Genomic DNA, 15,973 nt, shown 5'->3' with positions numbered 1-15,973 from the left:
ACCTGTCTTCTTCTTTTTCCTCGCGTTGTCCCGGAATTTTTGCCACGGCTCATGGGAGCCTGGGGTCCGCTTGACAACTAACCACAAGATTTGGCGTAGGCACTAGTTTTTACGAAAGCGACTGCCATCTGCCCTTCCAACCCAGAGGGTAAACTAGGCCTTGTTTGGATTAGTCCGGTTTCCTCACGATGTTTTCCTTCACCGAAAAGCGACTGGTAAATATCAAATGATATTTCGTACATAAGTTCCGGAAAACTCATTGGCACGAGCCGGGGTTTGAACCCGCGACCTCCGGATTGCACGTCGCACGCTCTTACCGCTAGGCCACCAGCGCTTCAACTGTACACGCCTTTTTTGAAGAACTCCATACTGTAATCCCTCGAGAAAACCTCAGCAGGGATTCAACATTCCACAGCTTGAGTGTCCACCGGAGGAAATATCCTATATTAATCCATAAATTCAACCTTCCTTTATTCCAGTGGAGTCACAGAGCGACTACCACGTGAAAACCTACGGCAACATGATCACCACCTCGCTCTACGACGACGGCATCATCACCGTGGCACCCGCGCCAGCCATACACCACACCACTAACCACCACCGCCACACGACCCACGTGGCGCAGGTCATTCCTCCCCAATCCCAGGTAAGCTTTCTCTGTTACGTTCCTACTGTAACATACTCGTAATACTGTACTGTGTGGCAAAATGATCACCACCTCGTTGTACGAAATTTATCATACCACAAACCACTACCGCCACACCCACGTGGCGCAGGTCATTCCTCCCCCCAATAACTCCAGGAAGTTTCTGCTTGATCTTACTTATCAGCTAGCCTATGACTTCCACTGCCGGAAATAAGCCACGTCTAATACCAATCGTTAATATCGTTATGGTGTCTCCGATATTCTCCACGTTTTCGCTATTTCGTCACTTCAACGGGCTTTGTGTTTCCCTTGATTTGTATGACCTAGCATCGCCTCCGATCAAGTAATTATTCATAAACGGCGAGTTTTTGAATCCCGTTACAGTGGGTTGATTTTAGATCAATCAATATGAGCATTCTTAACACTTTTCCAGGCCGCACCAATCTACAAGGTTTTCCCAAAAAATTCAAATATATTCAAATAAATCCCGCTTTGATGATTCATTTGAAGACAAGTCACATTTTCCGAAAGTGCAATCTAATTTGAACTTTAAATCGGATGGCTAAGGTTGATATTCTATTGGCGCGTATGTGGTCGATAAATCGTACTATGCCTGGAAAAGGGTTAATGAACTCCATCTCCTATTTCATGGATGTTAAAGTCAAACCTAACAAATTCTAGATTATATAGGTACTCGCATCGCATACATCTTTTTGTCTTCCAAAAAAATTTATTACTGCATGATGTGTCGCCGATTGAAATCAACGCACAAATGTTCCTAATGGAAGTTTTGCTACAACCATTCCAATTAAATAATTTAATTGATCCAAGTCCAATAGTCCGAGACTGAAATGGTGCCTTGGACCCGAGTTAAATACTTACTCTGCTTTTCATTTCGAATACGAGGAAAGTAAAATAGATGTGTATAAAAAAAACATGACTAAGTATAAACTTACACAGTACTTCTTAAGGACACTTCCAATGGTTTTATGGGAGTTAAATATTAGAATGAAAACTGTCCAACAGATCTATTTAAAACCAATTTTTAATTGCTTATCGTAATAAAAAAACGCACTTAGAATGTAAAATGCTCTACTGCAGAAACGTATCATTTTCTGTACACATTCTCATAGAACAACAATGACCCTTTCGGAGGAACCGCGTGAAATCGGCTTTTCATACAAACGTTTTTTTTTCTGTCTGGATATTAACATTATTGAAAATAATTTGACACAATTTGTTGTACATCGACCACAGCTATGCCACTACGTTTGATTTTTTCAATTTTTTAAGTATTATAAGAGTAAAAATTTGTATGAAAACTGTCTCTACTCTCCGGGGCATAGCTATTGTTAATATACGTCCAATTATGTAAAAATATTTACCATAATTTCAATATCCAGTAAGGAAATTGAGGACTAAGTTTGTATGGAGAAGCGGACGTCCTCTTTCCTCTTAATAGCACCATTTAACTTACTGCGCAGCGACATCTCTAGAGCATTTTAAGTATTTATTCTACCAAGAAGTTTAATAGAAATGATGATGGTTGCACATATATTTGTAGTCTGTCTGTTTCCTTAGGAGAGAACATCCATCCATCCATACCTAATTTAGTTACTAAAGAAGAATATTGAAAAGAAGCAATTACCAAGAGAATACATGCCGCAGCAGTTTAAGGTCATATTTGTTTGTCTTCAAATACAAGTTATACTTAGGAAGTCTATGGTCAGTTCTATAGAGAATTAAAGCTCATTGGATCCCTTGACACTTTATAACTTCCTAATACTCTAACTAATATTGTAACTTTATCTTCCAGGACAACCGCCTCAGCCCGATCACCACCCGCTCCGACCAGACCATCCGCCCCGAAATCCCCGAAGAGATCTCCGAGCCCGTCGCCCCTGTCATCATTGAGACCACCGAGGCCACCACCACTACCACAACGACCACTACCACTACCACTACGACTACTACTACTACGACTACGACGACGCCGCGACCGACGACGACGCTGGAGCCGACGAAGTATTGTATTGTGAAAAAGCCGGAGAGCGATGATGAGGCACAGTATATTAAGATGGGAGAGACGAGGAGGGTTAGTACAGTTTGTAATCGATACTGAATTCTCTAAAAACATACGGGTCAAACTGAAAACATCCTTTTTTTATTGAAGGTAGTTAAAAAATAGCACACGCTTCTTTGAAAACCACAGCGTTAATAATATTAATGCAATATGGTGTCATGTATTTTCTGAATCGAAATCCCGCAACTGTTTATCTTAGGGTTTGATGGTGTTTATACAGTCCACGCCAAATCTGCAGACGATTTTCTTCTAAGATTTTTTTGGCCTGAGGACTACTTGATAGAATAAATTTATTATTTTATATTACCCAAAAACATAGACCACGTCCATAAGACAAATTTAAAAGTGCGCCTAAATAAAATAGATTTAGTGTTGCTAGAGCGTCATCCGCAAGAAGCGTATTCTTAGCGTGTTTTCTGCATGGCGTTTTAGATTATCTGACATTGTCATTTCTGTCATCTGACATACACGTAGATGGGGCTAGTAGCTGTCGCTAGTTGCAATCGTGGCCCACAAATGGTCTCGCCGGAAGATCAGCGCTGACCTTCAGGTCAGCATTATGATGAGGCGAGCCGATTTCGTAGTAAACTATTTCAATATGTTATAATCTTATTTTTTTTTGTAATATATATACTTCTGTATGTAAATTAAGTTTTACCACGAAATAAATGATTTATGACTATGATTATGAAATCATCACGCCCTCCTAGATGTCTTCTCCTTTTGCTAGGTTTTCTCAAACATTCTTCTAGAACTCATCTCCTAATTGATAGGGATAGTAAATTAACATTGTTTACTGTACATATGGTGCTACTTTACCGCACTAATGCGAAAATTAGCATATTACGTTACTATGTCGAACATTTAAAGGGCCATATGTACTGTAAAACGTTGTACGATACATGTGCGAATAGGTAATTCGCAACTCGTGTCGATTAATTTATCGCCACTCGTTTCGAATTTCCTATTTTTCGCACTTGTATCGTAATGTACTATTTCCACTTTCCAGCTGTACCGCTCCGCCGAGCTCGCCGAGTGCACGGACCTGTGCGTGTGCGAGCACAGCCTGCAGGTGTCGTGCAAGGTGGCGTGCGTGCCTCGCGCGCCGTGCTCCTCGCGCCTCGCACACTACTCGCACGCCGCGCCGGCCTACCAGGCTTACAGAGGCCGATGCTATTGCTACTCGGGCTCATTTATCTGCATGAGGCCTAATCCTGGTAAGATACATTATTGGTGGATAACGCCTTTACTAGGTCGACTGCCTTCGAGTTAATTTCATTACATTTATTCCTGCTATAACCAAGTCACATGATAATCTAAATAGTTTGCAGCAAAGAATAAAGTAATAGTACATTACTATAGAGGCCGGGAAACGTAGGGTTGCAGGCCAAGTAGATATAGACCGCCGTTGCTTAGCAACGAATATGCACAACAAATCACCGTACCGTACCTATATTTGTTGATGGTTGAATGCCAAGACGTTGTGTCACAATTTGACGTTAAAAAACAAAAGAAGGTTGCTTTACAGTCCTAGGTGTGTAAGGCTGTATGAAATTCCTTTACATATCATCTTCACTCATCGCACCTGATATGTAGTATTTCCGGACCTAATTTGACGTAAGTCATGTCATCATTTCATAGCAAGTTTGAGAAATAGTTATTTACGATACAAGTGCAAAAAATAGGAAATTCGCAACGAGTGGTGATAAATTAAAGCACGGCCGAAGCGGAATCGACCTGACTTGCGAATTACCTATTCGCACGTGTATCGTACAACGTTTAACAGTACATATGGATATGGCCCTTTAAAGTTTGGACATATGCACGGAAAGTGCTCATTTCCGCACACGTGCGGGAATGTAGCACCATATGTGCTGTATATTTTTTGCAGTAACAAGGCATTCATAAAACCCGATTCAAATAAGCACCAGTTTAATGTTTAATTTCATTAAAAGGCATTACGAGCGTAGCCTAAAACACAGGAAAAATCGTATGTAGCGAAAAGCGCCAATAAACAGAGGTAGCAGTGAATGTGCCTTCCTCGCTGCTGGTAGAGTTTAGGTATGTGGCTAATTTTGATTTTTCTAGCCCGCGTGGGTAAAAGGCGAAAGCGATGTATTTTAAAATCAATCTACGCCATATCATCACTTTTTTTTTACCTAGCTACTTTGGTACGTATATAAAATGCCAAATTTCTTTGATATAAAAAAAATCACGAATTTTATTAGACCCTGTACATTTTCATTACAGGAGAATACAAGCTCCCCGAAGGCGTGTACCTGCTGCTCGGGTTCAGCTCGGTGGACGAAGCCCTCCTGCGACCGCACACCGGGCTCGGGGCCGAGGATGCTGTCAGGTTGCTGCAGAGCTACTTACACACGGTGCAGCGAGAGGTAAGCATTCTACATGACACTTCAGAGTAGTCATAGATATAATATTCCTAAAGATGGAGTTTAAGCCAGCTGTCACCATAGCCACGCACACAGCCACATTTTATGTAAGTACGATTAACAATGAGTAACCAAAAGTTGTGGCCAAATCGATAAGGTCATATTGATAAACTAAAATATTATATTTAAAAAATAAAGTATTCATTATCCGTTAGCATTTCTATGATGTTAATTTTTAGTGCTTCAATTAATCGCTAATCCGTTCCGCTGTGTAGAGATTATCGATATATGACTTGTTTAAAATTGACAAATCTACATCCCTAAAATGCACACATACACAGCTTGCCCACCACCTGAGTGGCTACGGCTTAAGTATCAAATTTTGTACTGAGAACAGACAACGGGGCCTTGGGTCTAGTAGTAACTTATCGATCGACGTCGTCGACTGTTTTATTCTACCCGATGAGCGATGGTCGAGTCGATCGATCGATATTTTATTATTTATATCAATAACATAATTTACTAACACGTTTTCCATAATATCCTGATTAATACTTATACCCTTGACGTTTCAGACGAACTGCACCTTGACGTTGTTCAACATCAGCAACGAGAACGTCATCATTTCGGCCAGCATCCCCGCCAAGGAGCAAGATGCGCTCAAAGAAGCTGGGGAGCCCTTGCTTGACAAGGAAAAGGTATTTTTTTCTGATTTTCCAACCCACTAATAATTTAGAAGCTCTCAAAATGGTGCAAAATGTAATTTCAATAGTGTCAGTGCAAGAGTGCTTTTGAGGTTTTCAATCGGTAGGTCGCGTCTTTTTTCTTTTTTGTCTTGGTTCGAATATTAGAATTCATAAGCATTAACATGCTTGTACGAGAATCACTGTTATAATGAGAACATCACTAATAAAACAAGAGTTTAATTTTTTTCAGGAGGAGTGCATCGACGTCCTAAAGATCGTCAAAGCGCGCATCAACTCCCAGCACGAGGACATCTCCTCGCACCTGCTGCTCTCCATCTTCAAGATCGCGGAGGTGGACGTGGTGTACCCCGCCCCGCCCAGCTCCGCCATCGCCGCCACCAGGCCCATCAGAAACCTCTACATCTTCATCACCCTCGCCACTATCCTCCTCAACCTCAACGGTATCCTCGACATTATCATTATTAAGATCGTCAATTCTTTGTCGAATTTATTCGAGATTGCTACATCGGGCGTTCCAGACAAATTATTTTCGGATTTTATACGTACTTTAAAGGGTGTTAGCACTGTAGCAGTTGTAAAATACATTGGTATTCCGCACCGCGCACTCGCTTTAGGTATCGCACCGAAACACGATGAAAAAGTAGGAGTAAGTTATATAAATGTACATAATTATAAGGAAATAAAACATATCATAAAAGCTGTGAGTATTACAATATTTACTAATTTTAATGTACTTGTTGCTGATGTAATTATACCTAAATATTTTTCTAGAGATGTGTATTACGAAATTGTATGTACTATTGATTCGGAGATGCTTTTTGGTGATTTTAGTTTTGGAAAAATCGCGTCCTCTTCTTATGGGATTGTAAAATCCGTTAGCTTAGGACTGAATCTAGTAGTAGTATGAAGACTGAGCAGTACTAACGTATAGTTAAATGTATTTGGTTTCGTTTCGACTTAGAACTGGTGCTTGTAGGTCGATCTTTAAGGCTGGGTTTTGTAAATAGGAGTTATTGCGCCTTTTACACTGTTAGACGTTCGTTCCACGCTGACGCATGCGGGGGAGCTTCAGACAAGGTGGATGTTAAACGTATTAAAAATATATTAAAGAAACAACTCAATGCTCGCCTTAACTAAACTAAAAATAAATCTGAAGGAGAATACTTAGATACGCTACGGAGAAAGAAGTTCAAACTGAATAAGTCTCTTTGTGCTACAGTCGCAATGGTGCAAAATTCTGAACATGGACTTTAACGCCTTGACAATAGAGGCGTGTTCACTTATTTGTAGGCACCTTGGCCGCTCCAATATATTTGATGGCGACTGTACAAACCGGTAGACAAATAATCAACAAACCAGTTATATTTCGAAACAAAATCTAAAAATCCACATTTAGAACTCGTGCATTACCATTACATATTCTAACCGTTCGCAATTTAAAATAGAATGGTTAAAAGGTTAAAATTAAACTACATTGATTATTATTCAGTAAATACTGTTGTTGTTTCTATTTATGGAATCATATTGGTCATACATTTACATAAATACAAGACATGAATATAATTAAAAGCACAGAGTTCTAACTCTAGAACAAAAGTAAACTGTTTCTTGGTACCCCTTGTCTGTGGCTCTAAGCCCGCAAATTCTTTCAACAGTAAAGTAGTACCATTTGTAGTGGTTGATATGCCTTTCTGTCTATGACTGTGTAGCATTCATGTCTATATGTACGCACTTAGCACGGAGTGTGCAATGTTTGACATAATATTTATACCATTGTATAATATTTGAGAAATTGTTGACTTAAATTATGTATAATTCAGAATATAATCAGATATGAGCCTACATTAGTATGCATCATAATTATACTTCAAGCAAGTTAAACTGAGGAATACACAAACATTAGTATGAATTCTTTTTTGGAGTCTTATCTTTGTAAAACAATTCCCGACGTAACAAATATGAACCAAGACCTTTGTCGAGATTATAATGACAAAGAAGCAGCATATATTACAATTTTGGCCCCAGTAAACAGGCTCATTTACTTTACGTACAGTTGCATGTACTGTACTGTGAAGGTTGGAAACGTTTCAGTCTCGTGATAGATAACTGGCAACGATTATTTGAATTCAGAACTATTGCCCTGCTGAAGGAATAAAGATCTGCAGGCAATTTCATTCGGAAAGTGGCAAACAGCAACGATAGTCGATATTTCTGTTATTAGATTGATGAAAAAATATTAATATAGATATATCAGAAATGTACCTGGAGCGTGTAAATGTATCTCTTTTATAGTACGAACTTAATAGAGATACAGAAATTTGCATAAAGTATTTGCAGATATAAGTTTGCATGCCCCAAAATTCTACACAGTGTACGCTGTACAAATTTAACTTACAACGTCATACGCGAATAATATGTCGGTAAGAAAAATCGTGAATCTTGAAACTATGCGAATATATATACCTATAGTATAAAAAAGTTATGTCAAATGCTGCATCCCTCTTAGCATGCGACGGACAAGCCGAGCAACACCCCGGCACGCGCGAAGTGAGTGTCGTGCATTTTATAAAAAAGCAATAATAGGAAAATGTAGGGTGATGTCGATTAATTTTGAGACAGAAGTTTAAAAACACTCGTTCTTTTGATTTGTTCCAATTAGACGTTTTATATTTGTTCATTCGAAATCACTAAATTCGTTGACTGGTTAAATTCGTTGACCTTTTCCTGCGCTGACAGCATTTCTTCCCAATTATTAATTAGATGAATACTTTTAACCTTCTGCATTCTACCTCGCGTTATTGATAAAATGCTTACACCAAGATCATATGAAATAACCTAATGAAAGTTAACATTTAAACACATTAAAGTTGAAAATAAATCAATGTACCTTTTATTCAAATTAAATTTGAAGTAAAATTGCAAAAAAATACAAAAATAACTAACAGCAATTGGTAGGTCTGACTTCTTTGTAGTAATCTTAATGAATTGTCATTTAACACCGTTAACAATGCAGTATAAATGGTTTTAATGATTTTGAATGAACAATTTAGAGAAACACCTTTTTGTCAGAACTTGGTGCCGGTTGCCGTGGTTTGTCCGCGATTAGGCGAACATGCTGGTGAAGGCTTGTGTGAACCGACTACTATATATTAGACGAAACTGTATCTAAAATTGTTATAAATATTTATATTCACAGATGAAAGTACAGAATGTGTATGAGCGAAACTTATGAAAAATAAGCATCAGGTTAAAAGGTTAAACTCTTTTCTTTCTATTTTATTATCACAATTGAAAAATATTAATTGATTTGTGGAAAATTTATTATTGATTAATAATTGTACACTGATCGCGTAAAAAGATTGTATTAGGTGGGTACTTCAACATTGTTTATTAAAAATAAAAACTGTAATAAAAACTATTTCGACCAAAAAACGCACAATTGTAGTACAGTCAAGAGTAAAAATATGGGTCCACGCAACTTACTTTAAAATCTGTTCCGTATGGCTCTTAATTCGCCGACATAAAAGGTATGGGACATAGTTTTGAGCAACTTGTATACACCCATATTTTTATAATTGACTGTACCTGATATTGAATCACAAATAATTGTTTACGTCGAAAAACACGTTTACCATGTTTGTATGTTAACATATTCAAGTACTATTTAAGTGTATTATGATTGTCTTCAATTTTGGATATTTTTATATGAAATAAAATGTATCTTATTATATTAACAATTGTGTCATCGGTTTACACAAGCCAGTCGTGTTTCAGGCACAACACAGCACGTACGAATCGTGTTAAATTGGTAAAGAATGAAGCTTTAATTTGGAGTAGACTAGAGTCTTGTGTTCTAAAAGAGTTTTAACGAATATTAGACAAGTGATTAGACTAAATGTGTTTAACTGTTTAGATACTTGTTGTACAAAACTCTAATATTTTTTGGTTAGTTATTTGTGTTTTTGTTTCTGTGACTTGTAGATTTTCACTTAAGTTTACGGCATGAAAGTGAAATGTTTAAAATTGTTGATGAGTTAATTTGATTAAATTAAATAATCATAATAGTGCAGTTTAGTTAATATTAAAGATTGAGTGAGAATTTTCGATTACATATCAATGTTCAGAATTGTTAGTTCAGAAACTTTTGGAATTTTGCGCTAAAATTATTAGATGTCAGTTTTGTATGTAAGGTGGACCTTTAAATATAGGGTAAAAACAGTGACTCTACTGTCAATTATTTGAATGAACGGTAATCGTAGATTGTAACCTGTTTTCTCTTGGCAGGTATATAAGTATCTAAATATATCGCCGATTTTTCTGAAAACGTAAAAAACGTGATACAAAACAAGCAATCAAATATATAAATAAAATAAAAATCATTACACGTACATAGTTAAAATTGATTAAACTAATATTTTCTTATACCTCAATCGCAATTATTTACCGCATAAAGCGACGCGCACATCAAACACGCTTGTTGTTAAACATTTGTGAACCTTTTGACCGCAATCTTATTTTATTTGTAATCTAAGTTTAAAAATTGTTAAATAGCAAGAATTTTTAATACTAAATTTACATTGTTTGTAGTTGTAATCCTGAACTATTAACATAATGGTTATTACGTCTTATAAAATAATAAAAGTTTATCTACTTTATTTTATATTACAAATCATGATAAGTGAATTACGGTACGTTAATTATATGTCGCTTGTATGTGTTTCATGATATTATGTAATCTAAAAAGAGCGCATAATCTTTTGAAATTGTTTTGAACAACTTAGTGTTTAATAATATATTTAAACTTGGGCCCTGGCGTAAACCGCCAAAGTAAACATACATATCATTAAAAGTACACAAAAATTTTGCGAAATTGATTCTAACGATACATATCAATAAAGCTCAATTTTATACCTATTGTATTTCTAGGGTTAGATGTTGCAAAGCAAAACATGGTGTACGTCTTTATGTAGCTTAGATTTTAGAAAAAAGGTATATTGATAATTTAAAATGAAATATAGAAGATATTTCTAACATAAATGTTATTGTTCTGTTGTAGAGTAATGAAAAGTATTGTCGTGTTTTTGTATTGGCTAAAGTTTTGTAATATAAAAATACTTACTCTGTTCTCCACAATTCGAAATCATAATCCGGATCCAGGAAAATAGATTTTTTGTAACGACAAAACTTACTTTTTTATTGTTTTTCAGTTATTTAGGTAAATGACGATATTTTCCTGGATATACTGAGGTAGGTAAAGAACTGTTCAGTGAAAAAACGTCCTTTTTTCTCAAAATATACGAATGTTTATGCACACGCCTCATGCCTTCCATGTAAATATTACAAATATAGAAAATAGTTAATATTTTACGAACACTCGACGAAATCCAAAGTTATTTTATAAAACGCTATTATTTATGTATAGAATGCACATTTGCTAAATAGATAACTTTATAGATTTACAAACAACACCTCATTTTATCCTATTATTACATTTGGCATAAGTGAAGGAAAAAACACAAAATTTATGTTTGACATGTCTTTAAAAAAAACATAAAGTTTCAATAATTTCAGATATAAAAATATGTAATCTACCTAATCAATTCATGTCAGGCATGTCTTGAATTTTTCCCGTCATCAAGCTATAATCGATAAAAAATAACTATAAAAAGGTATGTCAGGTTTTATAATAAAAATTTCTGATTTTTTCCTTTACTTAGGTATACCAAAATAAAATATTCCCTACATAGATAAATTTAACATTCTCAAAACATCATCTTACATATAACTATTTTTGAAAGTATTTCTGTACAGTTGTAGGCATTTTTTTATAACCTTTACTTTACAAGTAGCACCAAAATGGAATTTGAAGAATAAAAAAAATTGTTTAACGTTATTTCAGTTCCATGTTGCTATGTCGCTTTTAATAAATGTGTATTAGTCAAATTACTCTGCAGCGACAAATGTAGTATAAATTACAATTAAATGTATAGAAAATTGCTATTAATTTTGTAGACGAATTTTAATTTCGGTTCAAGAGATATAATACGTATATTGTTTTATTTGACCGTTTCACCTTTTAGTAATTTAATTTGCCAGTAATTAATTTGAATAAGAAAAGGTTTTTACACATCGGCTACATCAGACCGACAAATATCTGTTTCACCCAGAATTGCTGCTAATTAATAATAAATCTTAAAATCGTTACGCATAGTTACGCGCCGTGTGCTGAGTGCCTAAAGGCAGCTAAACTTGCCTCCAGAATCAGGCGAACTAAATTGACATGAGATTGACAGATACAATGATTCCAGGAATAAAGAAAAAATAGTCACGAGTATATGTCGATGAAATTATATCGATAAGAAAGATATTGCAATTACTCCCCATGTGATAATTATAAAGGGGTCACAAATGATTTAGATTTATGAATGTCACGAAAAAGTGGTTGATTCGATAGTAAAATGCCAAATTTCGATGTTATGCAGGTTTGGGGGCAAATTGTTTATTTCAAGAGCTTGGTTGTCGCTATAAATCTAAAATTGGTGATTTAATCTTGTACACGTGGCCGTTAGATGAGATTGATGCATATTAAAAAAATAAAACGCTACATAATGTTATATAAATTAAATGTTGATTTAATTGTCAACTTGAATGTCCAGTTTGGGAACTAGTCTCTACTAGCGAAGCAACCGAGACGATTTAATTTAGATATGCATCCACACCACACAATGTAATTGAGAAATTAATCAGATTAGGCAAAAAATTGCCCCGCTGTGTTATTATTTTTTTAATTCCAATATATTTTATCCAATATCCTTGTTTCTACATAATTATTTCTAACTACATGCAACAAAAACTATAAAAATGCACAATTTTCGAAGTACAGTCAGCGTCAAATACTTTTTAGCAACCAAAGTAGCCAAATAGGTTGGTACACCATATATTTAGTATGGTGTACCGAACTATTTGGCCACTTTGACTGCTACAAAGTATTTGACGCTGACTGTACCAACGAATATTTGTAAAATAACATACAAGAATTACTTAAAGTAACATTTGAAGTTTGAACTTGGTTTGAACTGACTGCACAACTGTAGCGCCCCTAGCGGTGAATTCTCGCGATATTATCTAATTCAAACTTTTTTGATAATATCGATATTAACAGTACTGGCCAAACTGTGCACATTGACTCGATAATTTGGTTCGCCTGATTTTGGAGGCAACTGTAGGTAGGTACTTTATTTCATTTTCTTTTTGGATCTATTTAGCTGTACTGTTTTGTTGTTTCAATAATTACTTCCCAGTTTTGTACGTCATAACTTTTTTAGATAAGATTTTGTCTTAGATACCCACTGAAATTATAATATACATGTTTCTTGAACCGAAACTCAAATAATATAAAAAATGTGAATACACAGCACAGTAGTGATATATGCGTAACTGAGCTTCGACAGAGACATTGTTTTATACACTATTACATACATACCTAATTATACATATTGTATTGTTTACCCACTATCCTTTCAGAGGTGGTTCTTATGTCGACATTTTGTTGTAGCTAATAAAGAGATTCATATAAAATTATTGATGTTGTTTTATTTATATTTATTTAGTTAAAATTTAAAAAAAAAAGTGTAGAAGTCAAAACATTATATTCTGACATTCATAAAATATCCGTTTGAATCTTTTTTGAATGTCATTAATTTATTTAACATTTATTTATGGTAAATCATAATTGAATACTTAATTGACATTATGTGGCAGTTATTTTTAAATAATGCACTTTTACATATTGATCCTATTAATTTTGTAGAATCTCTGGAACATAACCTTGGATTTAGAACGAGTTATGTAACTTATGTGAATAAGTTAGGGTTCACATTGCAGAATTTTACTCTTCCAATCGATACGTACAATATTTTTTCAATTTACCATAATTTTTTTATCCAATTACCTTAGCTACATGGTTGCTACAATGGGGAATTAGTGGAAAAGTAACCGACATTTTTTTCTGTTAGGTGATACACTCCAGGCGATTATTAAGGAAACTCTGTTCCTTTGCGGCAGATATTTATTATTCGGTAGGCATTTGACCGACCAGTGATCCTATATCGTAGGTACCTAAGATTTACTTAGCTATGTTCACTCAGCAAAATGGAAGACATTACAATCATGTAGATTACAATATTTTCATCCTACTTTGGCTATTTTCTTCTACCGTGCTCTGCATTAGGTACAGACTTATAGTCCTTGGTGGGGTGATGTTGTCATGTTCCATTTCGCCGAATAATCGTTTAGAACTTGGGAACTTCAGGATATCTTGATTTTTAGGAGAAAGCGTGAATTCAAATACGGACGTTAGTTTTATAGCTAGAGTCCTCCTAAAAAACCACGCATTCTCCTAAAAAAGTAAGGATCTCAATGACGAAGAAAACAATCGATTAAGCTTAAAATAGATTTTATTAAAACTTAAAACTGAGTAATACAAAATCAAATCAGTCTCAACATGGCACTGCCAAACTTTGGAATATTAAAACATTAAATGTTTAATTTATAGAGGTACCTAAGATAAAGCGAGATCGCTCACTTCGACTCCTTTTCGTTCGTGCCCTCGCTCTGGTCCTTTATTTCCTTCCGAACAGGTCCGGTCTGGGTCACAGGAACGCTTCTTTCACCCTTAATGGCTTCTGGAACTTTCCTTGGCGCGATGATGCTCAGTACGCCGTCAGAAGACAATTTAGATTCCACGGTATCTGGGGCAGTACCTTCGGGCAGAGCGTATCTCCTAGTGAACTGGCGAGAGATGTAACCGTGGTCGTCTTTCTTCTCCTCATGTTTGCCTTCAACCACAATGTAGCCGTCGACGGTTTTGACGGAAATTTCTTCTGGGGCGAAATGCTGGACATCTAGATTGATTTGGAACTTGTCTTTGTCCGCTTTAATGCTTGAGCCGATGTCCCGTGCCGCAGCAGCAAGATGGCGCCAGGGTCTGTAGTATTCTCGTGTCACGAGTGGGCCGGCGACGGCGGCGAGCAGGTCATCAGGATTCAGGGCTAGGCCGAAGTGCTGGTCTAGGAGCCTGCTAGGATAGTGGTGGTGATGGTAACGGGGACGCACGTTCCAATCGTCGAAGAGATACGGTAGCAGAGACATTCTCGTAGCTTCAATAAACTTGACTTGAGTAAGAACTTAAACGTATCTTCAAATCGCGTGATTCGCGTAGTTCGCTGTGATCGCTCTAATTCGCTTCACTTGCTTGCTTGTATTCAACTGGCGCTCTGGCGGACGAACTCGGTATTTATACGCGCCAGCGTGCCCTCTAGTATTGAGTAGAAACATCTCGAACACTAAACTGTTTATGGCTCTCGGCAGAGGCGCTCCCTCTTGTGGGCCGCTCGACCAATTGAAAAATTATTATAAGACGAATGCAATGTAAAAAAAAAACCATTTTGAAATTTGTGAGTTTTACAAAGTTTTAAATAGGTGTCGTTAGTTACATTGTTATTTTTAGTACCCCCAACTCCCCAAGGGTACCCATAAAATAAATAATATTTTTCCCAATCGCTTTATATTCATGATGTATGTTTATATGCAAAAAAAAAAATTAATGCACAGAATAGTTAAGTCTTTTAATTTATGGACTGAGATGGAGAAAAGTTAATCGTGGATATATTATTAACAAAAAAACAAGTTGTGAATAAAAAAATAAAACAACTTAGAATATCTATTTGCAAAATAGAAAAATACTAGATAGTAACTCATGAATACCTAACAGATTTTTTTGTGTAAATATGATATCTATTTCAGCACAACAGAAACCAAATAAGTTATTTATGGCAAATAGAAAAAGTAAATAAAAGCAAAACAAAATCTGTATAAGGTGTTTAGCCCTATTTGCAATTAGTCACTCGAATAAAGCTCTACGCGGGCATTTCGGGATCTTTTAAGTCAAACTAGCATGTTCACAATCATAATTTTGCACTTAGATTATGTTTGTAGGTTTTATTTACATATTTTTTCCGGGAAAATCATTGAATTACGAATATTAATGATTATAAATCGAATACCACAAATAAATTATTTTTCCGCAGCACAAACCGAGCACATAATGATTTTCTATCTCGTGTTATTCGTAATAACTAATTGATTT

General features: G+C 35.9%; 2 protein-coding genes across 4 annotated transcripts in view; one reads left to right on the top strand and one right to left on the bottom strand.

The window, feature by feature from the left end:
• LOC133530569 (uncharacterized) overlaps positions 1–13,407 on the top strand; it is a 381,835-nt gene extending 368,428 nt beyond the window's left edge. For all 3 annotated transcript variants that reach the window (XM_061868524.1, XM_061868527.1, XM_061868525.1), the window contains 6 exons: positions 480–646; positions 2,463–2,741; positions 3,739–3,946; positions 4,980–5,122; positions 5,695–5,817; positions 6,056–13,407. In XM_061868524.1, coding sequence (XP_061724508.1) covers positions 480–646; positions 2,463–2,741; positions 3,739–3,946; positions 4,980–5,122; positions 5,695–5,817; positions 6,056–6,733 — 1,598 coding nt within the window. In that variant the 3' untranslated portion in view covers positions 6,734–13,407. The remainder of the gene's footprint in view (positions 1–479; positions 647–2,462; positions 2,742–3,738; positions 3,947–4,979; positions 5,123–5,694; positions 5,818–6,055) is intronic.
• Positions 13,408–14,264: 857 nt separating this feature from the next.
• LOC133530580 (protein lethal(2)essential for life-like) lies at positions 14,265–15,105 on the bottom strand. The gene has a single exon (XM_061868544.1). It carries the CDS (start codon positions 14,974–14,976, stop codon positions 14,407–14,409), a length of 570 nt encoding a protein of 189 aa, XP_061724528.1. The 5' UTR covers positions 14,977–15,105; the 3' UTR covers positions 14,265–14,406.
• Positions 15,106–15,973: the final 868 nt, after the last annotated feature.

The sequence above is a fragment of the Cydia pomonella genome, chromosome 23, assembly GCF_033807575.1.
Source record: "Cydia pomonella isolate Wapato2018A chromosome 23, ilCydPomo1, whole genome shotgun sequence".
Lineage (NCBI taxonomy): Eukaryota > Metazoa > Arthropoda > Insecta > Lepidoptera > Tortricidae > Cydia > Cydia pomonella.
This window is presented reverse-complemented; position numbering and strand designations above follow the sequence as displayed.

Excerpts from the sequence above, each read along its gene's own strand:
- LOC133530580 (XM_061868544.1), bottom strand. The coding sequence starts at position 14,976 with ATGTCTCTGCTACCGTATCTCTTCGACGATTGGAACGTGCGTCCCCGT.